The sequence below is a fragment of the Pantherophis guttatus genome, chromosome 4 (genome assembly GCF_059756535.1).
Source record: "Pantherophis guttatus breed Tessera chromosome 4, ASM5975653v1, whole genome shotgun sequence".
Lineage (NCBI taxonomy): Eukaryota > Metazoa > Chordata > Lepidosauria > Squamata > Colubridae > Pantherophis > Pantherophis guttatus.
Window position 1 is genome coordinate 158,312,939 of NC_142066.1, and position 26,419 is coordinate 158,339,357.

Genomic DNA, 26,419 nt, shown 5'->3' on the forward strand with positions numbered 1-26,419 from the left:
AAAATGTTTTAAAAATATTTGCAAGCAACCCCCCCCCCCAAATGATCACTTCAGAGTCCGTGTTATTCATCCGGTCAAGTTCCTTTTATTGATTAAATTAGCATTTCCGTACAACTGCACAGCATCAACCACTTTTCTGAATAGAAAAGTCTAGAAAGCGTCGGTTGCAATCATGATTGGTCATTTTGTTTTTTTCCACCCCAAGATCAGGAGAAACCATGATTCCGAGTTAGGAAAAAACGCCAATTCCAGAACGGGTTTTGCGTTCAGAAAACCATGGATTCCAGAGCGGCGTAGATCAAAATGATAAATTGTTTTAAATTTATCGCCCTTCCCTGCAGACCCTTCCTTCACAACCCCCACCCCAATAACCAGCGGCTCCGGGGACAAAGCCCATCGTCCACTAATCAATCTCCCCCATCAATCCACACGTCCCTCCTGCTTTTGAGGTTCCGATCAACGGTGTCCGTTCCCAAGTGTTCCCTCTTGGTGTGTGTTGCGGCCTCTTCGCTTCCCCCTTTTTGGGGGTGGTGGGTGGTCTCCCACAGCCCCTAACCTTCCTTCCTGTGTGGTGCTCCGAATCCTTCCACCTACCAATGGGCTTCTCCAGGTCACCCCCTCCTCCCGCCCCACAGAGGCTCGGCGAATGGCCCCTGCCGGCCCTTCCTCGCCGGTCGTGGGGAACTCCTAGTCCAAAGATGGACCTTCACTTTGCGCCCAACTTTCCCGGCGCCTAGCTCGCCAGCCGAGCTCGGTGATGCCTCTCTAGAGTGTGGGTGCAACTCTCCCGACGTCTTCTCTCCGGGGCCCGAGAGATCATCTGTTGTTCAGTGTGGATGCGACGAAGCAACGAGCCTCGGCCAGGCGCTGCCGATCACCGTCCTCAGGAGGCGCCTGACGCTTGGCCGGGAGCGCGTCTCTCGGATGAGAGAGACCAGCGGCATTGATGTGGTTAGTCCTCAAGGCTTCGTCCCACTGCTGGCCAAAGGTTTTGTGGGAGGAATCCTGGAGCGCCCGGTAGTCGGTGTCGGAAAGTGGGAAGGTGCGGGGTTCCCAAGGCAGGACGTTCTGGAGAGGAGAGGGAGAGGAAGAACAGGGTTAGTGGAGGAGAAGGAAAATTCAGCGAATGAAGACCCATACTTCTCGACTTGTGATTGGTTACTTAGTGACTATGTGAAATTACAACATACCTCTGCGGGAATAGATAATCATTGCCATCTAACTATTCGTTCGGTGACCGTTCAAATTTACAGTAGCACTGAAAAAAGTGACTAATAACCATTTTTCACACTTATGACCGTTGTAGCGTCCCAGGGTCACACGATCAAAATTCAGACGCTTGGCATCAATTCCTATTTACGACTGTTACAGTGTCCTAGGGTCGTGCGATTCCCCTTCTGCCAAGTCAATAGGAAGACTGATTTACTTAACAGCTCTGCTATTAACTGCAGTGATTCACTTAACAACTATTGTGGCTGACAGGCACAACTGAGCCGAAAATTTAGGTTCCTAGACAAGACAGTTGTTCCAAGTGAGTTTTGACCCATTTTACGCTTTCTTGCCAACATTCAGTGAATCGCTGCCATCGTGAAGTCAGCCACACGGTTGCTAAGCAAATTGGGCTTACCCGTTCATTTTGCTTGTCAAAAGGTCGCAAAAGGGGATCCCGGGATACTGAATCTGCCGTAAATATGAGTTGCCAAGGGGCTGAATTTTGATCACGTGACCATGGTGATGTTGCAAGGGTCGTAAGTGTAAAAACAGTCGTAAGTCCCTTTTTTCAGTGCCGTTGGGACTTTTGAACAGTCACTAAACAAACTGTTTGTAAACCGAGGACTACCTAGAATCCCAATCTTCAATGCTTCCTGCTGGCTTTCCCTATGCAGTCAATGGGGAAGCCAGCAGGAAGCCGAGGTTACATGAGCTCTTTGCTTAAGGATAGCAATCGGAACTGCCAGAATTGCTATTGTTAAGTTGCAACATTGTGCTTTGCGACCCCCATCTCTCAGTGACCAAAATTTTGCTCTTGGTTATTATCCTAAGCCAAGGACCGCTTCCAATTACTGTCATAACCTGAGGACTGTGCATTGTTAATGGAATAACCAAGCCCTCTGAACCAAGTCTCACCTGGATCTCATCTGTACTGAAGAAAGAGTCTTCACTGAAGGAATTCCCTCCTCGGCCTCTTAACACCAGGGATGTTGGGACGTTGAAGGGGTCCGGGCTGAGCGATGCAGTGGGAGAGTTGGCACCTTGAGGGTAGTGAAGACTATTCGGCACGCTGTCCTGGCAGCCGGGAGGAGGCACCCAGCGCCCGTCAGCTTTATGGGAGGAGCTCCTAGGAGGAGAAAGAACAGAGAACCCCATCAAGCAGGAAGCCTAACGTAGCAGGGTCTCAAAAGAGGTCCCGGGATGGTGGATGGAACTGGGGGGTGTCTTATTGCTTCCACCCCAACGACAGAAAGCGGTGTCTGTCGACAGGTGTACCTCCAAAAGGAGATCAGAGATGGGAGGACCTCTTTTGGGGCAAGGGAGAAACACGGGGGGGGGGGGGGAAATGCTCCAAAGCATGCCAGACGCAACCAGAAGCTGCAGAGAAGAACATTCAGGAACAAATGATCCATTGTATTCCTGGTGTGTGTGTGTGTGTGTGTGTGTGTGTGTGTGTGTGTGTGTATGTGTGAGAGGGAGGGAGGGAGGGAGGGAGGGAGGGAGGGAGGAGGAGGTCAGGCAACAGTTTGGAAAGTTGGTGACTTCTCCCTTCTAAGCCCCGCCCCCTTCCGGGCATTTGATTTAGACTGGAGACATTATCAAATCATTTATTTCTATAATTTAGACGCCACGTGATTCTATACAACACCGGGCATCTCGTTTGCAGCACCCTAGGGGCTTCTTCCTGCTGCATTATTATCCCAGGCCAGCCCAAGGGCAATTAGTTTCATCCAATCCATACATTCATCCACACTCTGTCCATTCATCTATATCTATCATATTTCACTCTCTAGCTATTACTTTATCATGTATCTATGCATGCATCCATCCAATCTATATAATCTCTATATAATCCATTCATTTCTCTCTCTATCCATCCAATCATCCATTCATTCCTCCATCCATCCAGATCATCTCTCTAGCTGTCATGTTATTTATCCATCCATCCATCATCTCTTTCTCTCTCTCTTTCCCTTCCTCCCTCTCTGAATCTGATTAATCAACTTGCAACCTCAGTATATCTAGGAATTCCCCAGGAGCTACCCACAATGCTAATGCCGAGGCTTACAGGGCAGAGAAACTATGAGGCAAGTTGGGAGTTTGTTCTTCAACCTGTGACCTGAGCAACTCCTCTCTCTGGGTGGAAAGAGACTCTCTGGAGGGGCAGACAAGGGCCTGTGGGAACGAATACCTGTTTCCTCGTCTCTGGGATGACGTTCCGGTCCAGGAATCCCAGCGGGCCCGTTCCAGCTCTTCAAATTTTTGGTGATAGGTCAGATATGTTTCATCCGAAGTGTCTTCCATCTAGAGCAAAAGAAAGTTAGGTCAAAAGGTCTCCAATCTAGTTCAGAAATGGTGTGGGGGTGGGGGCACGAGGAAAAGAAGAGAAGGAGAAAGACAAAGAGGAGAAGGAGGACTGTTTGCTGGTGGTCTCTGAGCTGGGTTCTTTTCTTGCAGACATTTCATGATCCAACTAGGTAACGTCATCAGTGCTAGAAGGGAGGGGGGGTTTGTGGAGAGGGGGAAGAGGAGGAGGGACTGTGGGATCCTTGGTGTTCTCTGAGCTGGGGTTTTGTCTTGCAGACATCTCATGACCCAACTAGGTAACATCATTAGTGTTAGAAGGGAATGGGGTTTGCAAGGAATAGGAGGAGGAGGAAAAAGAAGAAGAAAAAGAAGAGGAGGAAAAGACTGGGTGATCTTTGCTGCTTTCTGAGCCGGGCTGTTTCCTTGCAGACATCTCACGATCCAACTAGGGAACATCATCATTGCTTGAATGGAGGAGGAGCAGGAGGAAAGTGAAGAAAAGGAAGAGTTGGAGAAAGAATAATGGAGGAGGAGAGAGAGAAAGAGGAGGAGGAAGGACTGGTGTGTGTGTGTCCTTAATACTCTCTGAGCTGGCCCTTGCAGACATTTCCTTGCAGACATTTCATGACCCAACTAGGGAACGCCATCAGGCCTTTGCATCTTGCCCATCATACCGTCCAGCGTTACATCAGCTGTTATGATCTGGAGGCGGCACCCCCCCACCTCCTTCCACTCCTGAATTCAGAATGCCCATCTAGCCCTTGTCCGATTGTGGCTGCTGTCACGCAACGTGTACGCAGAAACACACCCACATAGACACACACACACACACACTAAGCTTGCAGATCAATCCACAGTGGGCCACCTGGGGGCAGCCTCACTCTTACCTCCGTCTCCGCTTCCTCTAAGATCACCAACTCTTTGGGATCCACCGTTCTCCAGCTAAAGGAAGAAAAACAGAGACGATTTATTGATTAATTGATTTGCAGGGAGTCCTCGACTTACAATGGTTCACTTAGTGACCGAAGATACGATGGGCCTGGGGGAAAAAAGGGGGATCCAGGACCCGTTTTTCACGCTTATGATGCCTGCAACAACACTAGATCAAGATTCAGATGCTCGGCAACAGAGTTGGATTTATGACGGTCGCAGGGTCCCTGGGGTCATGTGATCCCCTTTGGCGATCTTCTGAAAAGCAGAGTCAATGGGGAAACCAGATTTGCTTAACGACCGTGTGACTGACTTAAGCACTGCAGGAGGTTCACTTAATGGTGGCAAGGAAGGTTGTAAAATGGAGCAAAACTCACTTAAGGAATGCTTCACTTAACAACCATGTGACTCATTTAGCAACCGCAGTGATCCCCTTAATGACGGTGGCAGGAAAAGTTGTAAAATGGGGTAACTCACTTAAGGAATGTGTCACTTAACAACTGTGTGACTCACTTAACAACCACAGGACTTCACTTAATGACAGTGGCAAGGAAGGTGCTACAATGGGGAAAAACTCATGGAAAAATGCTTCATTTAACAACCATGTAGTTCACTAAACAATGGCAGTGATTCAGTTAACGACGGAGCAAATGCGGCTTAACCAATACTTCATTTGATAACCGTGCGACTCACCTAGCAACCACAGTGATCCACTTAACAATGGTGGCAAGGAAGGTCATAAGATGGGGCAAAACTCACTTAAAGAATGCTTCATTTAACAACCGTGTGACTCACTAAACACCCAAAGCGATTCCATTTACTACGGTGGGATGAAAGATCATAAAATGGAGCAAACCTGACTTAACCAATGCTTCACTCAACAACTGCAGGGATTCCCTTAATGAGGGTGGCAGATAAAATGGGGCAAAACTCACTTAAGGAATGCTTCACTTAACCGTGACTCACTCAACAACCACATAGATTCACTTAACGACGGTGGCAAGGAAGGTCCTAAGATGGGGCAAAACTCATTGAAAAATGCTTCACTTAAGGCAGCCTAAAATGGCTACTACAAAGCTGGGATAGCAGGTGGCCGCCTAAGCACAGTGCAGGGGGACCTTGTGAACAGGGTGTGAACTGGGTGAGAAGAATTCTTTTTATTCAAATTTTAACCCCAAAGAAACTATTGACTTAGAGCTACCTGTTAAGCGGGACTTTGGGAAGTGATTAAGTGATTAGCACCAGGAAGGAGGAGATTTAAAGACAGAGGAAATAATTTATTCTTTAAAAACACAGGCATTTTAAAATGCTGGAACTATGGACTTAAAAAATTAACATTGCTTTTTCACCTGAATTTGAAAGTGTTGGAATTATTTACCTACAAAACCTATCCTGCTTTAATAACTCTTTTATAATTAACTATTGAGGAGTAAACTGAAACTGAAATTGCAGCTGAGAGTGCCACCTGCTGATGAAAGGAAAAATTACAAATTTGGAAATGCCCACATGACAGAAAGTGCAAATACTTATTGAGGCTTTTTAATAACCTCTGGGACTATCTATGTGGGACTGATTGTTTACTTATGTGACATAAAGAACTGGGACTAGTGCACTCCTTGAATGGTAGCTGAAGGACTGAATAAATAGCTCTTGGACTGTGAATTTTTGATGGAGATGGAATTACTTTTTCAAAATACAAAAGGAGAAACAGGGAGATACAAATACACATGGAGAAAGTATTTAAGGAATTTATGGGAAAAATAGAAAATACCATACGAGGGATGATGAGCAAAGACCAAGACGCCCAGGAAAAGAAGGAATCAACAGAAGAAATGAAGGAAGAGGACAAAGAAGAGACAATAATGAAAATAATAGAGATTGATGAATTAAAACAGGGGGAAAATATATTAAGAGTTGGAAGAGGTGTTAGAAAGGGAGATAGGGATCTGGGTAGAAATCTTAGAAATTAGGCAGTGCAAGAGGGGAGAGGCGGTAGGAAGATCCAGACTGACCCTCCAAGAAACAAATGTAGACAGAGATAAAGATCTAAGAGAGGAGCGTGGAAGGCAAGTCAAAAAAAAAAAAAAAAAGAAGAAGAAGAAGAAGAAGAAGAAGAAGAAGAAGAAGAAGAAGAAGAAGAAGAAGAAGAAGAAGAAGCATAGCAATTAAAATATTGAAGCGGGCAAAAGACAATGGATAGATGATTATTATTTTAATTGTTTTGATTTGCCTTTTTTTCTCCCTCTCTTTCGCTTAAAGCATAGCAATTAAAAGTATCGAAGCAGGCAAGAGATGATGTATGATGATTTCTTTATGTTGTTAGTTGTTGCTCCTCCTTTCTCTCTCTCTTTTCTTTTCTCTCTCTTTTTTTTAGGTAGGTGACATAATTAGAAGTTAGAAAGGAAAGAAAGGAAAAGTCTTTTAATAAAGGGTGATATGATTAAAAGCTAGAATAGGTGATAGAAACAAGAGAAGGGGGAATATCGATGTATACATTTTTATATAATGAGAGCAATAACAGAAAACGTGGAATAACTATACAATGATAGTTTGTATCATTGATACATTGGTACATTAAGACAAATGTGTTTTATTTACTAGAAATATATAAGTTGATTGAATGTAATAATTATGATTAACTTTTATAGTTTTATTTGTATTAGAATGTATGACACCCAGATGCCACACTATTCATGCATTGATTTGTTACATTTATAAAAAAAATAAAAAACTTGATTTAAAAAAAAGAAAAAAAATGCTTCATCTAAGGACAGTGTGTTTCACTTAACCACAGTGATTCACTTAACCACAGTGGCAAGGAAGGTCCTGAAACGGGGCAAAACTCACAACAAATGCTTCACTTAACAACCATGTGACTCACTCAGCAACCACAGCGATTCCCTTAACGATGGTGGCAGAAAAAGTTGTAAAATGGGGCCATACTCACTCCATCAATGCTTCCACTTCACAACCCAGCATCTCCCTTAGCCACCTTATTTCTCAGCAACGAAAAATTCAGAGCAGAATTGCGGTTGTGAAGTTGAGGACTCCCTAGTAACGGAACGACTTCCCCCAATTAAATTCCAATTATTCTTCAATTCAATTAAAATTCCAGATTCTGGATTTGTCAGGAAACAGATTAGAGGATTCCCCAAAAGAGGAACTCACCTGGGGGTTAAAATCTCTTTATATTGCAATTTTTCCACCCGGGTGGCGGCGGCCATGGACATCGGAATGACGATGTTGTTGATATCGTAGGAAGTTTCCACTTTTTTCTTCTTGGCAGGCTGCTGGGGGGGAGGGGGGGAGGAAAAAAAAAAACACCACACACAATCGGTGAAACAAACCAACAAAAGACAATGCTGGGGTGAATGTTGGCACTTGGTAGGAGCGAGGAGTGTTGTATCTCTGAATCCCGAAAAGGTCTTTTGGGGGATTTTGATGGGATGGACAGGAGGCAAGGCCTGACTCGTGGTCACCGGGGGAGATTGGTGGGGGTGGGTGGGGCGGGGGCTTTCCTATTGCACAATGGGATGTGTGTAGCTTGGGGTTGAACTAGTGCCCTGAGAAGGGGTGGTGTGGGTGGCGGTTGTCTTGCAGACATTTCATGACCCCGCTAGGTTACATCATCAGTGTTAGAAGGAAGGGGGGCTTGCAGAGGACGACGACTGTGGGGTTCTTGATACGGAGTTTAGTGGTTTTCTTGCAGACATTTCATGACCCAGCTAGGGAGAATCATCAGTGCTAGAAGGGAGAGGAGGAAGAGGAAGAAGAGGGAGAGGAGGAGGAAGAGGAAGAAGACAAAGAAGAGCAGCAGGAGGAGGAGACAATAGATGGAGGAAGAGGAGAAAAAGAGGAAGAGAAGGAGGAAGGATTGTAGGGTCCTTATTGCTCATTGAGATTGGTGATTTTCTTGCAGACATTTCGTTACCCAGCTAGGGAACATCATCAGTGCTACAATGGAAAGGAGGAGGAGCAGGAGAGGGGGAGGAGGAAGAAGAGAACAACCACTGAGGGGTTCCCAGTCGTCCCTCCAAGTGTTTCCCTGCAAACATTTCACGACCCAACTAGAGAACATCATCAGTTCTAGAAGAGAAAGGAGGACAAAGAGGAGGAGGAGGAGGAGGGAGCAGATGAGGAGAAGAAAAGGAAGAGGAGGAGGGAGAGGAAGAGGAGAATGACACCCACGGGGTTCTCAGACCTCCCACCAAGGGTTTCCTTGCAGACATTTCACGACCCAACAGGGAATGTCATCAGTACTGGAAGGGAGGGGGCTGCATTCTCTGTTTCTACACGGCCCCTTCTGGCTCACTCACCAATGCGGAGCTGCTGCTGGCCATCGCGGGATGAGGGGGCACATGATTGGCGTGTGGAACGGGAGGGTTTTCGAGGCACAGAGGTGGCACCTGGAATGAAGCGCCTAGTTTGTTGGGCGCAGAACGTGAGGCGCAGAAGCCAAAGCTGGCCAATCCTTTCAACAGGGCACCTGGAAAAAAAAGGGAACGGGAGAGAAGACGTGTCAGTCAAATCCGTCGTAAATCAGGATGATTGAACGACGGGTTTGAGGTCCACTGTTGACCACATTCTCTGCCAACCAATGGCAATCCCCCTCTTAAATCTTTTCTGATTGTTCCAAAGAAAGACATCCGCCTTCTTTGTTGCCCTCGACTTATGACCGTTCGTTTCGTGACCATTCGAAGTTGTGATGGGTCCTGAAACAAGGGACTTAGGCATGTTTTTCAGAGTTACAACTTTTACGATCGTGATATCAAAATTCAGACACTGGGCAACTGATCCGCATTCATGACAGGGTCACGCGATCCCCTTTCCTGAACTTCCGGCAAACAGAAGTCAATGGGAAAGCCGGATTCACTTAACAACCATCTGACTAACTTAACCACTGCAGCGATTTCATGACCATACGGCTGGACAGGTCATAAAATGGGCAGGTATTTTTAAAACAAATGTCTTGCCAAGCCAGAGAAATTGGGGGCTCCCATCAAGGGGAAAGTCAGATTCACTTAATGACGTTACTCACTGAACAACAGCCAGGATTCACTTAATGACAGGGACAAGAACATTCGTCAAATTTATTTTAATGTCTCCTTTCGCCACAGAAGTATCAGCAGTCATACGTTGAGGACTGCCCCGTATTACAAAGCAGGTGACAATGACCCCGCGATCGAAATTCCAATGTTTGGCAACCGGTTCCGATCCCTCTTCTGAACTACAAGGCCCATCAGGGAGATGGGACATGGCGTCCAAGAGTCAAAAAAAAACCCCAACAACAACAACCCCAAAATCATGTGGTTACTTTACCCGGAGCGGAAAACGATGGAGAACCGACATTGTTGGTTAAGTCTTTCAAGCCAGCATGGGGCAGCTTCAGAAAGTCGGGTTTGGGGGTTTGCCAATGGTCTTCTCGGAGCAAGGCCTCTAAGTGTAAATGCAGAGGGTTGCCTGTTTAAAAAAAGAGACAACAATAAATAAATGAATGATGACATTTGAACCCTACAAAAGTTGAGAGGTCAAGGGGCAAGTCCTCTTTGAGTAATAGGTTGACGGCTTTGGTTCCTTACGCTGTACGTCTCGTAAGCTGGCGGGAATCTTTTGTTTTTTGCCCTGTGTATGTAAACGTTGGAATGAAGGCCGTGGTGTTCTTCTGTCATACGTGTGCATGTATTTGGGCACAATGGTTATCTTTGGAGGGATGAATGCAAGGAAATATCATTTTAATATATGCTGATTAGTGTACATTTAAAGTGACAGTAAAATTTCTATTCTATTCTCTACTCCATTCTGCCTGGAGGAACGTTGTCCATGGGGTCGCAATGGTTCAGACATGACTTCGCAACTAACAACAACAAATTCCATTCTGCATTCTATTCTATTCCATATTCTATATTCTCTTCTCTTCTCTTTTCTCTTCCATTTCATCCTATTCAGTTCTGCATTCTATTCCATGCCACATTCTAATCTATATTCTCTTTTCTATTCTGTTCTATTCCATTCTGCATTCTATTCTATTCCATTCTGCATTCTATTCTATTCTATTCTATTCTATTCTATTCTATTCTATTCTATTCTATTCTTTCTATTCTATTCTGTGTTTTCTAATCTGCATTCTGTTCCATTCTCTATTCTATGCTATATTCTATTCCATTCCATTAGCAAGTGACTCATATTTATGACAGTGGCAGGGTCACCGGGGATCACCCGATCCCCTTCTGCGACTTTCCAACAAGCTAAGTCAACAGGTAAAGTCTGATTTACTTAACGACCATGTGGCCAACTTAAGAACTGCTGGAATTCGTAAGGTTTGGCAAGTGACTCACATTTATGACGGTCGCGGGGTCCCTTCCACGACCTTCCAAACAGCAAAGTCCATGGGGAAAGCCCAATTCACTTAACGACCATATTGCTAACTAAACAACTGCTGGGATATACAATGCTTGGCAACTGACTCGCATTTATGAGAAATTGCAGGGTCCCAAGTCATGTGATCCCTTTTCAGGACAAGCGAAGTCGACAGGGAAAGCCCAGTTCACCTAATGACCCTGTTGCTAACTTAACAACCGTTGGGATACCAACCGCTTGGCAACCGACTTGTATTTATGACGGTCGCAGTGTCCCAACCTCACACGATCCCCTTTCGTGACCAGAGAAGTCCATGGGGAAAGTCCGATTCCCTCAACAACCGTCTTGCTCATTTAACCACGGCTGGGATGCCCTAAATGAGTGCGGGTGGGATGGTCGGACGGACGGGGAACAGTCATAAAAGGAGGAAAACCTCCCTTCATCACTTCTCAGTTAGCAACGGAAACGTTGGGCTGCATTGCGGTTGCAAAGCGAGGAAACAATCCTGTATTTTGTGCCTGCAAACAGAACGGAGGGGGGGAAAAAGCGAAGGAGGCCGGAGAGTAATTTCAGAGGGGGAGGGGAAGGAGGAGGAGTTGCGGGCGGTGTGAAGTTACTCACCGTGCGGGAAGGAGAGGATGGGGTGGAAGCCGGAGTCCAGCAGAGCAATCCGTTCCTCCAAGGACATGGCCTCCGGGTTGATGGTGGGCAGTGAGGCCTTGAAGTCGCACAAAATGCAGGAGTTGGGCTGCTCACAGGTGCACTTCAGGCTGAGAGGCTTCGGCGGCTGCAGGGCGAGAGAGGACTCAGTGATAACAATGACAACAATCTGAACAGCTCTTAGGTCCCCTGGGCTTAGGACTTGAAAGGGGGGTTTCACCCCTGGAGGCTTTGTAGAAAACCGACGGGACAACCGGTGGTCTGAAACGGCTGAGGGTATCCCGCTGGAGCAGGGATTGGACTAGAAGACCTCCAAGGTCACTTCCATTATTCTATGATCCTGCTAGGGTCTCCCACTTGAGGAGGCTGGGCAAGATGACCTCCAATGTCCCTTCTAACTCTGTTATACTGAGGAAAAAGCAGGGAAGGGGGAAGACTGTGGGGTCCTTGGTGCTCTCTGAGATTGGGGGTTTTCTTGCAGATGTTTCATGACCCAGCTAGGTAACATCATCAGTGATAGGAGGGAGGAGGAGGAGGATTGGGGAGGGTCCTTGGTGCTGTCTGAGCTTGCTGGTTTTCTTTTAGATGTTTCACAACCCAATTAGGGGTTTTGAAGGGAATTTTAATGGTCTTTTTATAATCTTATTGGGTATTTTTAACATTGATTTTGCTTGTTTTTATTGTTGAAAGCCACCCTGAGTCCTTCGGAGATAGGGCTACATACAAGTTTAAAAAATAAATAAATAAATTAGGGAACAGCATCAGGGCTACAAGGAAGGGGAGTTCGTGGGTGAGGGGGAGAGGGAGAGGAGAAAGAGAAAGAAGAGGAGGAAGGACTGTGGGATCGCTGGTGGTCTCTGAGCTGGGTGATTTTCTTGCAGATGTTTCATGACCTAAACTAGGTAACATCCCTCATCACTAACACTGATGATGTTTTCTACTTTGGTCATGAAACATCTCCAAGAAAACCAACCGGCTCAGAGACCACCAGCGACCCCATTTGAAATGTCTGCCTTGTCTTCACCTTCAGCCTTACCTTTCGGTTCAGGTGAACGATGGAGTTGATTCTCACCAGCCGACGCTTCTTGTACCTGCAGATGGGACGGATCCGGGCTGCCACGCAGCTGTTGTCCAGGGCTGAGGCCATGCCGGGCAGGGTGTGGTTCACCAGCGTGGGTTTCTTGAGGTGCCGGTCGGCAGTTGGGCCTTCTGCAGAGCTGCCACCAGTGGCGCAGGCGCTCAAGCTGGGAGGATCAAAGAGAAGAAACGATCCCGCTAGAGAAATATTCCGGACACAATGGGGTTGTTGTTGTGTAGGAAGGAATGACAACCTTCCTGCTCAGAATCCTTGCAAAAGAAATCAGCAGGAAACGAATAGCGCAACTATAAGGGGTCCCCGAGTTATGACCGTTCAAATATGTCAACGGTCCCCACCAAAGGGATTTAACATCCCGATTCAAATATGCGACATGCCCCCACAATGTTGTGTGACTGCATTGTGGGTGCTCTGTCACCAGCCCTCATTTACATTTTATTGGAAAGTAGGTCTTGGTCTTGGTTTGTTACAGCCAATGACAAATGTGTACCAGAGAATATCACTGCTATGAAGAAAGAAAAAAAAGAAAGAAAGAAAGAAAGAAAGAAAGAAAGAAAGAAAGAAAGAAAGAAAGAAAGAAAGAAAGGGAGAGAGAGGAGGGGGAGGGAGGGAGGAAGAGGAAGGAAAAGAAGTGAGGGAGAGAGAAAAGGAAAGGAAAGGAAAGGAGGAACGTAATATGGAGATTCTCCTGGATTCACGACTGCAGGTTGCGGTCTTGCCCAGGAGGGTCTTTGCGCAACTGTTGTGCACCAGTTACCCCCTTTCCTGGACCAACAGTCACTACTCACAGTTACTTATGCCTTAGTCACTTCCCATCTTGACTATTGCAACACGCTCTACATGGGGCTGCCCAGAAGCTCCAGTTGGTGCAAAATGCAGCGGCCCGCATGGTTTGTGCAGACCCTGGGGTGCACATGTGTCACCTCTCCTGCAGGAGCTGCATTGGTTGCCGATTTGCTTCCAGTGCAATTCAAGGTGCTGGTTGTCACCTTTAAATCCCTTCATGGCTTGGGACCAGGTGATCTGAGGGACCGTCTCTTGCCGGTCACATCTACCTGACCCACCAAAGTGGGGAGGCAAGGAATGTTGCGGGTCCCATCCCCAAGGGAGATAAACCTGGTGGGACTCAGAAGAAGGGCCTTCTCTGTGGTGGCTCCCACCCTCTGGAACATCATCTCCCCAGAGATTAGAATGGCCCCCCATTCTGACTCTCTTCCGGAAGGCGCTGAAGACCTGGTTCTGCCAGCAGGCCTGGGGAATCCAGAGTGGGAGGGAGCCCATTAAATAGCTCATGTGATGGGCTGTCGCTGGGGCGGGGTGATTTTATTATATTATACTATATTAATTTATTTGATTCTTTTTATTATTTATTGTTTTAAATGAGGTTTTATACTCTGTAGGCCGCCTTGAGTCGTCATGGGCAAACAGGCAGCAATATAAATTCAATAAATAAAAAAGGAAGGAAGGAAGGAAGGAAGGAAGGAAGGAAGGAAGGAAGGAAGGAAGGAAGGGGGAGAGAGGCAGTGAGAGCGGGAGGAAGAAAAGGAAGAGGAAGCAAAGAAGAGAGGGAGGGAGAGAGAAAGACAGAGACAGACAGACAGACAGAAAGAGAAAGGAAGAGAAAAGGAAGGAGGGGAGAAGCAAGGAGGAAGGAATGAAGGAATGAAGGAAGAATAGGGACAGAGGAAGTAAAGAAAGAGAGGAAGGAAAAACAATTTCCAAGAAGGAAAATCCCAGAAAATAGAGCAAACTCTTTTAATGTGGATGAGGAGCCGGAGGAAAAAGTTGACAATCTGGCAAATAAATAACCCTTATGTTTTATTTCAGCAATGGCCTGACTCAGGGAGAAAAAAAATAGTTTCAATAAGGGGAAAGATTAAAATCAGCAACCTCCAGACTTGTCAGCTTAATGCCAACGGGTGCTTGGAAGATTCCAGAGAAAAAGATCAAAATATAAATTACCTTGAAAAAGGGATGGCAAACAACGAAGATCTTTATAAAGGTTATCAAATTAAATCTTTTAGAATGACTACGGTATCACAATACTCTGTTCATTATAGAGTTTATCAACTTATATCTTGTAGAATAAATACCACAATGATCTGTTCGTTATTTAATTTTATCGGCTTAAATTTTATCAACTTTATCTTATGGAATAGGTATCACAATACTCTATTAATTATAAATTTATCGACTTAAATCTTGTAGGATAACTACAATGATCTGTTCACTCTAAATTGTATCCCCTTAAGTATTGTAGGATAAATATCACAATGATCTGTTTATTATAAATGTTATCAATTGAAATCTTATGGGATAACTCACCAATTGCTAATTCCATTAACTTGATGGGGGGATGGGAAGGCTTTGGGGGGCTCTGGAGACCCATTGATGGGGGCACAGGAGGGATTTTGACAGACCAGGTTCCTTAAAGACTGGGCGAGGTGAGAATTCTAGAAGAGAAAAATGCAATTTTATTTTATTTTTGTTCTGAAAACAAGTTTTATTTCCCAGCGATGCAAAAGCCCGAGGAGAAACAAATTAAATGAATATAAAAATTAAAACCATTAAAACAAAAGGAATAATTGAAAAATGCTTAACCCCATGTGCCATCTCGGCAGGGAGCATTTCCCCCCCTTCACAGCTTTCGAAGCCCTTTCCCCACAAAGCCTATCACAGCCAAATCGATTCCTGGCTGGGGGATTCTGGGAGTTGAAGTCCATCCCTCTTAAAGCACCCCGGCTAAAGAATTCTGGGAGTAGAAGTCCTCCCCCATTAAAGCATGCTGGTCAGGGGATTCTGGAAGTTGGCCTTCCCCTCTTAAAGTACGCTGGCTAGGGAATTTTGGGATTGGAAGCCCACCCCTCTTAAAATGGCCATGATCTAAGATCTTCTCTTTCTTTTCACCCACTCGATGAAAGAAATAAGGACTTTGACAATGCAGCTTTTCCAAAATTCCCCTTCAGGGTCAACCACTGCTCCTTGCCACCGGATGCATCCACTAGAATACAAACCTGTTTTTCAGCATTTTGGAGGAGATAAGAAGGGATGCAAGGCGATACTCCACTGGGCACCTTCAAGTGGGGGGAGGAGGGAGGCAGTGCTGGGGTTTTCCTGGAGTTCATCACTCCTGCAGGGGAGGCCAGGCGGCTCGGTGGCTTCAGCCCATCTTCCTGCTGGAGGCTGCCCAGGATAACTGGGCCCTGGGGAGTGTGGGGGGGGGGGAACCTTTGTATTTAGAAGCTCGTGTTAATCTCCAAGACGGTGCAATGCTCATTTCTGGAGATTACTTCAAAGCTTTACTGGTCCTAGATGCTGACTTCATCACCGAAACAGTTTTCGGGAGGCTCAGAGGTCTGCTCTGTCCCTGCTTTGATATAGCCAGTTTGGCCTAAGGCAGGACTTGAACTCACCGTTGCCTGGTGATTGGCCCAAAGTCACCCAACCAGCTGTCATACCTAAACTAAGGTGGTACTAGAATTCACCATCTCCTGGTGATTGGCCCAGTCACCCAGCTAGCATGCTTTAAGAGGATCATAAGTGTGATACACTGTCCAAAGGTCACAAAAGATGATCCTGTGACTCCGGGTTACTTCAACCATTGTAAGTATGAACCAGCTGCCAGGCCTCTGAATTTACATTACATGCTACAAAGGTGTAAGTATGAAAAAAAACAGTCTTTCTCCAGTGCCATTGTAACTCAGAGTCCCTGCGCTGCCGGATGTGTATAAAAGAGACATGTTTGTGATAAATACAACCTTTAAAAAACTTTCCCTTGAGTCTAGTTGGAGATAAGAGATTCCCCAGCTTTGATCTTCCCCAGGTTGCAAATCACAGCCTCTGTTTTATTAGCCTCAAGTCAATAAAATTCTCATTCCCCCCCCCCCCCGTTTAATTCACCAGTGTTCAAAGCCAAACCTTGGAGGCTCTGTTCCTACAAACAAGGCTCCAAGAACACACAATGGCTGCGTTTGCTCACACGTGGGGTCTGTGCTGGTGAATTTCAGTGAACATGATCTGGATGGAACAACATACAAAAACACTGGTGTGATGCCCGGAGCCCATTAAGCCTCAATAACTACTTAATTCTGGTTTGGCCTGAGCAAACGCAGATAAGGAAAGAGAAAAAAAAATCAAAAAAAGAAATAAGCGTAAGCCACCGTCTTTGATTTGAAGTAATAATTGGCGTAAAATAAGGCACGTTAATTATTTGGTCTCAATAAATGGTACAGACCTTACAGAATTCATTGGCATACTGATGAAATGTTTTCTCTTTTATGTTTTAATTTTTATCAGTGGATGATGTGCCATTTATTTGTATTATGTATTCTACTTGGGTATTCGAGTGGATTGTGGCAGTAGATTCACAGCGGTTTACAAAATAATTGGGGGGAGGGGGGAGGATCCATGTTCAATAGAAATAATTGGGGGGAGGGGGGAGGATCCATGTTCAATAGAAATAATAAATTAGGGGTCCTTGGTGCTCTCTGAGCTTGGTGGTTTTCTTGCAGATGTCTCATGACCCAACTAGGGAATGTTATCAGTTCTGGAAGGGACTATACGTATGAACAGAGAGCAAACCCCACACTTTCTCTTGCACTGATGTTGTGACCTACTTGGGATGTGAGCTTTGCCCCAATTTTACGACCTGCAATTCTGAAGTCAGTTGCATGATTGTTAAGTGAACCTGACTTCAGGACACCCCAAAGGGGAATCCCGACCCTGGGACCGTTGTAAATACGAGCCAGTCCGCATTTTGAGCAATGTGTCCCTGGAGGGAGGGGGGCGGGAAATGCTGCGAAGGTTCATAAAAGCTGTCACAGGTCTCGTTTTTTCCCCCAGTGCTGTGGTAAAGTTCTGAACAGTCACTAAACGAACTGCTTTTCGAGACGCCCGTACAAAGATGCTTCCGGAAAGGAAGAAAGGAAGCGTGCCTTACCTTGTTGGCACGGAGCTGCTTGTAAACATCGGTCTGCTGCCTTATCCGATACTCCAGGTCCAACACTTGAGCTTGTAGCCACGTCCAACGACAGATGATGGCCGCTCTCTCCATTGCCCACTGGCGCTGTGCCAGCCGGTGCCTGAAAACAGAAGCATTGGCACACGGGAGTTAGCATTCTTCACACAGCTCGGTGCATCAGAGACACAAGGATTGAAATACATACATCCATTTGTACACAAGTCTACCCAACAGCCAAATCCTAGGTTGCTCCGAAGGAAGCCACAAGAAAGGAAACTCAGGAAACCCCGGTTAAGCCTTTCTCGTCTTTCTTGGTTCTGGCTTTTAACAACTCGGTTTCATATTTCAGATTTTCTCCAGAAGGTCATTTGGCAAACTTTTGAGCTCTGGCCTCTTGATTGTACCACATTTTTTCATTCGCGGCTTGGGTTAAAAACAGGATGTTAAAAAATGGCCAGTATATACTGTATATATATACACAGTATACACACACATATACACACAGTGTGTATATGTATGTGCATCTATATCATTATATATCTATATCCATATATATCTATATCTGTATCTATTTTATACCTGTATCTATCATCTATCATCTATCTCTATCTCTCTATCTCTCTATCTCTCTATCTCTCTATCTCTCTATCTATCTATCTATCTATCTATCTATCTATCTGTATCTATCTATCTATCTATCTATCTATCTATGAATTAAATTTCAGAGAAGTCTGGTTGCAGGGTAAGGAAAGGAAAGATTGTAAGTTTGCATTGAAACCTGTGGTTTAGATAGAGGAATGGGGGGAAAATATAGGAATTGTAGCTATAAGCCAAGTGGGAATTGAAGGGTGATGTAATTGGGATATTAAAAAAGGGCGATTATATTTTAGGCTGCCTCACCCATGAAGTTAAAGAACTGAGGATGTTGCCTAGTTGAAAGGCATGAAAGGTCTGCATCAACACAGCCAAGCTTAGAGAACACCCAGGACTCCTCCTCCTCTTCCCACAAACCTCTTCTTGCACTGAAGACATTACCTAGTTGGCTCCTGAAACGTCTGCAAGAAAACCACCCAGCTTGGAGAGCACCCAGGACTCCACAATATTCCTTCTCCTCTCCACAATCCTACCTTCCTTGTAGCACTGACGATGTTACCTTGTTGGGTTATGAAATGTCAGCAAGAAAATCATCAAGCTCAGAGTGTCAGGCCTGGAAGAAGCCATCTTTTGCGTTGGGCCTTCAGGCCTGCCACATTTCCTACGGTGGGAAGCTGGGAGTGGGGATTGTATGAAGCATGGGTGAGATATAGTCATAACAACGTTCCTGTCCCAGAGAGTCAAGAGACATCTTACCCTCCACCTGGAGGGCTGGAACTGGGAGGCCTCTCCAGTGGGGATGGTGCTTGGATTAGGCCATGTGATGGACATGTGGGTGCTGGGCGAGGATTAGGAGTTTCTGTTGGGCGGGGGGAAACCTGGAAGCTTTCAGATTCGGCTTTTCCTGGATGTGCCAATATGACATCTCTAATAAAGTGGAACTTTGAGGAACTTCTAGCCTTGGAGGTTTATTTCATTGGGAGCGTTACTTGGAACCGAAACAGAGAGCAGCAAGGACACCATTCTCCTCCTTCTCCAAACCCCATTCCCTTCCAGCACTGATAATGTTCCCTAGTTGGGTCATGAACAGGGTGGATTTGATTTAAATCGAGTTGATTTAAATCACGATTTAAATCATGATTTAAATCACTAGTAAAAAGGCTTGATTTAAATCAACTCGATTTAAATCATAATTTTTAAAGAGCAACTGTCATCTCTGCTACTCCTTTGACCCACTGTTGACTCACCGATAGTCCCAGTGTTGCAGAATATACAGCCTCCTGCTACATAACTAAGCTCCGTTTCATGCTGAATAAATTAAATTATTTATGTATTTTAAATAGAAAACTATCTTACAATAGATTTTTACTCCAAAAGTTTTTTATTAAAATAAATTTGATAAAAATAAAAAAAATCCGATTTAAATCAAAAAAATCCGATTTTTTTTTTATTTTTTTAAAAAAATCATTGATTTTTATCCACCCTGGTCATGAAATGTCTGTAAGAAGATAACCAAGCTCAGGGAGCATCAAGGACTCCACGGTCCTTCTTCTTCCTCCTCTCCACAAACCCCACTCCCTTCTAGCATTGATGCTGTTCCCTAGTTGGCTCATGAAATGAGAAAACCACCCAGCTCAGAAAGCACCAAGAAGCTCACCGTTCAGACCAGCCTTCAAGTTCAGACAGGCCACACTTAACCACCGTGGGAAGTTTTAGCGACAGTAAACAAACCCTAAGCTTAACCACTATTCACACAACCATTGTGGTATCCCCATGGTCGCATGATCTGGTCTAAAGATAAGTTGTGTCCTCTGACTCTAGAGCCGTGATGGCGAACCTATGGCACGGGTGCCACACGTAGCTATATTGGTGGGCATGCGAGCTCAGCTCCAGCGCACATGTGTGTGCCAGCCAGCTGATTCTCAGGCCTTCTGGGCCCACCTGCAATAGGGAAACAGGCTGTTTCATACCTCCGGAGGGCCTGGTGGGGTTGGGGAAGGCCCATTTTTTGCTCCTCAGGCTACAGAGCCTTTCTAGGAGCCTTGGGAGAACCGAAATGGCCTTCCCCAGCCCGCAGAGGCCCTCCGGAGGCCTAAAATAGCCCATTTGCCAACTTCTGGTCCCACAGGAAATTGGCAAATGGGCCTTTTCTGGGCTCCGGAGGGGTGGGGAAGGCAGTTTTCACCCCCTCAGACTCCTAGAAAGGCTCTAAAGCCTGGCGAGAGCAAAAAACGGGCCTAATGTGCCAAAAGCGAAGGGAGTGTGTGTGTGTGTGTGTGTGTGTGTGTGTGTGTGTGTGTGTTGCATGCGCAGGAGCGTGGCGCATAGAATTATGGGTATGGGCATGCGTGCGACCTCCCCCCTCCGGTCCCCATGCTTTTGGCATGCAATGGCAGAAAGGTTCACCATCACTGCTCTAGAGCATGGTATTCATCTCAGTTTCTCGGGCAAAGAAGCCAGGATTGTCTATAAAGACACTTCCGTGGTCATGTAGCCAACATGCCTCTAGTTAACATGGCTTATATGCCCTGTTGGCCAATACCTGTTACCTTCCCACCAAAGCTGAACTTGTTTATCTACTAGTCTTTTGTAAGGAGGGGGGGGTGTCTATTCATTTATTCTTTTCTTTTGTTCTTTTTTATTTTTATATGATATTTTTATATTCAAATAAGCTGCCTTGAATCCCCATGGGCGACTTTCCTAAATTTTCTAAAATAAGGAAAAATGTTCATGCTTTCGAAGAGCTAGGTGGGCAGGAGCTGGAGCCAGGGACGGGAGCTCACCCCTTTGCGGAGCGCTCAGGTTTCGAACCACCAACCTTCCACTGGACAAGGCAAGTGCCTTGTCAACTGGCATGTCTTTATGACGATCGAAGCATCCCACTTAGTAACTGGCATGTAATACGGGATAGTCTGACTTACAACAGTTCATTTACCAACCGTTCAAAGTTACAATGGCACAGAAAAAAGAGACTTAGGATCGTTGCTCACACTACCCTAACCCATGATCAAAATTCAGACGCTTGGCCACCAACTCGTATTTAAAAACAAGGGGGGGAGGAGCTAGTTACACTTAACAAATGTGCGACTCATTTACCAACTGCAGTGATTCACAAGGAAAGGAAAGGAAAGGAAAGGTCTTAAAATGGGGCAAAACTCCCTAAATACGTGTTTCACTTAGCAACAGAACATTCTGGTGTTCAATTCTGGTCGTAAGTCCAGGACACCTGTGACATCTCACAGAGGGCTATTCTTTGCCATTTCAGGTTGCAGAAACAGATACACAAATACACACACAATCAAATGGTCTGTAATCAGGATTGCAGCATCCCAGGGTCACATGATCCCTTTTTTGTGACCCTGAGAAGCAAAGTCAAGGGGGTGGATTCAAAGCCAGATTCACTTATTGACCGTGCGACTAAACTACAGGGATTCACTGAGCAATTGGCAAGAAAGATACTCACAAAACAAAGTTCTCGCTTAGTCATGGAAGTTTTGAGTTCAATTGCGGTCATAAGTCGAGGACCGGGCATAATTCAGTCCCAGTACTGCCATCACAGTCGTGTTCACTGTGCAGGATGGCAAAAAATGGAGCAATCACTAAGCAATGTGACCCTTTACTTGAATTTAAGTGGTAGTGAGAGGAATGAAACAGCTTCAGAGAATGGCAAAAAACTGAACCCATAAATGTACAAGAAAAGGGTATATAATCAAGGAGAGCATCTGTAACTCAGGGTTGAAATGAGGGGTCCTGAGTTGGGATTTTTTTCTTGCAGACATCTCATGACCCAAATATGTAACATCATCAGTGCTAAAAGGGAGGGGGGATTGTGGAGAGGAGGAGGAAGAAAAAGAGGATGACTGTGGGGTTCTTGGTGCTCTCTGAGCTGGGGTTTTGTCTTACAGAAATCTGATTCTTGAGGAATGTATCTTTTCTTTTGTGTACACCAAGAGCGTATGCACCAAGACAAATTCCTTGTGTGTCCAATCACACTTGGTCAATAAAGAATTCTATGCTATGCTATGCTATGCTATGCTATGCTATGCTATGCTATTGCTATTGCTATTGCTATTGCTATTGCTATTCATGATCCATCTAGGTAACATCATTAGTGCTGAAGAGAATGGGATTTGCAATGAACAGGAGGAAAAGGAGGAAGCACTGTGGGGTCCTTGGTGCTGTGAACCGGGTTTTTGTCTTGCAGATGTCTAATGACCCAACTATGTAACGTCATCAGTGTTATGCTAAGGGGAACTCAGCTCCTTCCCTTTCACACCTCTACAGCATCTGAATCCCGGTTTCCAACCCTCACAATCACACCCCACTCTGTTCACATGGTGACTTCTCAGGTCAGTCTTGTTGCCCCGCCCTCCCAAAAAGACACCCACTTCCCCTGCCCCACGAACAGGGCCACCCATCGGTTTCTTTGGCAAAAGAAGGCTAAACAAGTCCGAGCGAGCAGATTGGGCAGGCGGAGGTCTCAGAGCAAGGCAGAAATTCAACCGAAAGAGTTCAAGATCGGAGAGAGGCAGCCTGTCCTGGGAGAGAGCCGGACCTCCGCCCAACCCTGACGAGACCCTCACCCTACCTTAGACTGCATTCACATGTGTACACACCTGGGTCAGGCTGAATTCACATGTGTACATCCAACTGAAGCTCCATTTACACAACCATGTCAGGCCCCATTCCCACATGCACATACCAGGTCCAGCTCCATTCACATGTGCACAGACCCAGGTCAGACTCCATTCATACATGTATAACATCCAGGTCTGGCTCCACTGACCCGTGTACACACAGGTCAGGCTCCATTCACATGTGTAGAACCCAAATGAAGCTCCTTTCACACTTGTACACACCCAGGTCAAGCTCCATGTACATGCGTAGAACCCCATTCACATGCATACACCCATGTCAGGCTGCATTCACACATGTACATCCATAGCAGGCTCTCCATTCACACGTCTACCCCCAGGTCAAGTTCAATTTCCATGTTTACACCACCTGGTCAGCCTGCATTCACACATGTGCACCCAACCGAAGCTCCATTCACACTTGTACACCCCCATGCCACACGTGTATATCCAGGTCAAGCTCCATGTACACATGTAGAACCCCATTCACATGCATACACCCATAGGCTCCATTCACATGTATATCCAGGTCAGGCTCCCTGCACACATGTCCACACTCAGAAGTCAGGCTGCATTGACATGTATTACACTATCATACCTGGGCAACCTCTCCTTGATGAGACACTCACTCCACTCTGACCCTGCGTCAGGGCCCGGGGCTTTTGGTGCCTGAGGAGGAGTTCCCGAGTGAGGAGCCGGACAAAGAGGAGGAATAGAGCAATTCAGGCTCCATTCACACGTGTACATGCACAGGTCAGTCTTCATTCACACATATACACCCAGATCAGGCTCCATGCACACCTGTACACAAAGGTCAGGCTCCACTGACACCTGTACATACCCATGTCAAGCACTATTCACATGTGTACATCAAGAACTCAAGCTCCATCCACCCCTGTACAAACCCATGTCAAGCTGTATACATACACATACATGTATACACATGTATACATAGGACAGGCTCCACCTATACGTTACATCCCCATTCACATGTGTACCCATCTCAGACTCCATTCACACGTATATACCCACATCAGGCTCCATTCACACATGTACACCCAGACATCAGACTCCATTGGCAAATATCCACACCCAGATCAGGCTCCATCCACATGTGTACACAAACCTATATCAGTCTCTATTCACACGCATACATCTCTATCAGTCTCCATTCATACGTGTACACACCCATATTAGACTCCATTCACATCTGTACACCCAGAACTCAGGTTCCATTCACATGTCTACACATCCATATTAGGCCATTCACATGTATACATTGATCTAAGTCCCCATTCACAAGTATCCACACCCATCTCAGGCTCTATTCACATGTCTACACACTGATCTGAGGCTCCAAGCACACCTGTACACACCCATGGCAAGCTCCATTTACACATGTACACACAAACTCCATCTACACGTTAAAGCTCCATTCACATGTTTGCATCCATCTCAGAGTCCATTCACATACAGAAATCAATATCAGGCTCCAAGCACACATGTACACCCAGAGGTCAGGCTCCATCATTACACCATCATTCACACATATACATCCATCTCAGGCTCCATTTACATACGTACACCCAAAAGTGAGGCTCCATTTACACGTTACATCCCGAGACCCAGGGAACACCTTACGTGTACATCCAGAAGTCAGGTCCATTCACACATGTACACACCCATCTCAGTCTCCATTCATATGTGGCTCCACCTACATGTGTACACAAACCCATATCAGGATCCATTCACATGCGTACACACCCCAAGGAAGCCCCATTCACACATGTACACCCCCATGTCACATGTGTACATCCAGATCAAGCTCCATGTACTCATTTAGAACCCCATTCACATGCATACATCCATGTCACATATCTATTCCATTCACATATCTACATCTGGGTCAGGCTCCATTCACACACATACATACATCTATATCTGTGTACACCCAGCTCAGGCTCCATTCACACCTGTGCACAAAGATCAGGGTCCATCTACACGTTACACCCCTATGTATACGTGTACATCCATCTCAGGCTCCATTCACACGTCTACACACAAACACATGTCTGGTTCCATTCACACGCTTACATCCAGGTCAGGGTCCAATTTTAAGTTTTACACACACACACAGCCCATTCTACACGTGTTAGACTCCCTCCAGGCCCGTGGAAACCATCGTCTCCTCCCCCAAGACCAGCCCAGAAGAGACACTCACCCCACCCCGGCGCTGCATCGGAGCCTGGGGACCGGCTCGGGGCCCTCGCTGTCTGAGGAAGAGGAGGACGACGAGGACGAGGAGGAGTTCCCGAACGAGGAACCGGACGAGGAAGAGTCCGAGGACGACGGGGAAGAGGAGGAGGAGGAGGAGGAAGAAGAAGAAGAAGCGTCCGAGGCGCTCTCCGTGGCGTCCGAATCGCAGCCCCGCTGGGCCGCCCGGAGCCGGGCTTGAGCCTCGGCCGCCACTCGTCTCAGCTCGGCCCCGCCGCCGTTCCGACCAGGCCGCGTCCTGCTTCGGCCCACCAAGCCGTTCAGCTGCTGCCGGACGTGCCGTTCCACCTGCCGGCCTTGCAGAGCCCGGAGCCGACGGCAAAGGCTCCGAGCCCGGGTCCGAAGGACGGCTTGGCGGGCTCGGGAAGAAGCCCGGCGACGACGGAAAGTCGCCTCAGCCGCCTCAGCGGCCGCCATTACTGGCGCCAAAAAAAAAAAAAATTACCTCAGGGCGGGCCGGGACTCTCCATTGCTGGCGCGCGCGCGGGACAATGCCAGGCAGGCCCCGCGCCCGACCGCGCATGCGCCGCGGGGCCGAAAGGAGCCCGCCCTACCCCGAGTTTGGACGACGACGAGTAAAAATAAAAAACAAACAAAAAAAAAGCCCCACTGCTGCGCGTGCGTAGACGCTACGAAAAAAAAAAAGAAAAAAAGACGCCGCCCTGCGCGTGCGTGATGGGAACTTTCAGTACGCCGGGCGTAGTCGGTGCCTTCGTAGGCTGAAGTTGCGCAAGTGCGGAGAAAGGTGCCCTGACTAACCCTGACAACGCCTTCGGGAGGCCGGGCGGAGTCGGCGCTTTGGTTGGCACCTTCGATCGCACTTTTGCGCATGTGTGGTGGGAGATGCCTAGTTTCTTAAGGCCACTGGAAGGGCGGAGTAGGCGCTTTCGTTGAGTCGGCTGCGCATGTGCGGAGGGAGGTGCCAATTTATTAACGCCGTCTTCGTTCGCACTTTTTGCGCATGTGCGGCAGGAGTGCCCGGAGTTTCTTAAACCCTAGGGAGGCTGGGCGGGGTGGCCCCGTGCCTTCGCCCGGATGCGCATGCGCAGCAGGAACAGCCCGGAGTTTCTTACGACGCACTCGGGCGATGGGGTCGCTACTTTCGTTCGCACTTGTGCGCATGCCCGGAGTTTTTTTTTTCTAAATCCCTCGGGAGAACGGGCGGGGTCGCTGGCTTCGCTTGCCCTTTTGCGCAAGTGCGGCTGAAAATGCCCGGATGTTGTTTTTTTCCCCCCCTAAATTCTGAAATTGGCTCAGATTTAGGAACGCTGATAGTCCTCAATTTACGACCACAACTGAACCCGAAAATGATAAGGGAGCTTGTCCCATGTTACAACATCTCTTCCTGCAGTCATTAAGTGAATCCTTGCAAGGGTTAAAATGAGGTACACGGTC

The 26,419-nt window shown here is 46.6% G+C and overlaps 1 protein-coding gene across 4 annotated transcripts; it reads right to left on the bottom strand.

Moving 5' to 3' along the window:
* Positions 1 to 62: 62 nt before the first annotated feature.
* Positions 63 to 25,913, bottom strand: LOC117673258 (KAT8 regulatory NSL complex subunit 1-like). 4 transcript variants are annotated; one of them, XM_034430534.3, is made up of 13 exons: positions 24,972 to 25,821; positions 17,502 to 17,643; positions 15,577 to 15,765; positions 14,888 to 15,015; positions 12,503 to 12,710; positions 11,428 to 11,593; positions 9,769 to 9,909; positions 8,766 to 8,935; positions 7,618 to 7,736; positions 4,407 to 4,461; positions 3,404 to 3,516; positions 2,128 to 2,338; positions 63 to 1,068 (listed from the first exon to the last, which is right to left on the bottom strand). In XM_034430534.3, the coding sequence occupies exons 1-13, from the start codon at positions 25,439 to 25,441 to the stop codon at positions 817 to 819; spliced, it is 2,364 nt and encodes a 787-aa protein (XP_034286425.1). In that variant the 5' UTR covers positions 25,442 to 25,821; the 3' UTR covers positions 63 to 816. The 4 variants fall into 4 exon arrangements, with proteins under 4 accessions (XP_034286425.1, XP_034286424.1, XP_087750411.1 ...); XM_034430533.3 differs by having other exon boundaries at positions 7,618 to 7,739; positions 24,972 to 25,773; XM_087894285.1 differs by lacking the exon at positions 15,577 to 15,765 and having other exon boundaries at positions 24,972 to 25,913.
* Between the last annotated feature and the right edge of the window lie 506 nt (positions 25,914 to 26,419).

What these genes read in the sequence shown, in the direction of transcription:
- LOC117673258 (XM_034430533.3), bottom strand. Translation starts at nt 25,441, where the DNA reads ATGGCGGCCGCTGAGGCGGCTGAGGCGACTTTCCGTCGTCGCCGGGCT. An exon ending in TCCAAAATGCTGAAAAACAG is followed by an intron (nt 15,016 to 15,576) that starts GTTTGTATTCTA and finishes TTTCTCTTCTAG; the next exon opens with AATTCTCACCTCGCCCAGTC. An exon ending in TCAGTACAGATGAGATCCAG is followed by an intron (nt 1,069 to 2,127) that starts GTGAGACTTGGT and finishes TCTCCTCTCCAG; the next exon opens with AACGTCCTGCCTTGGGAACC.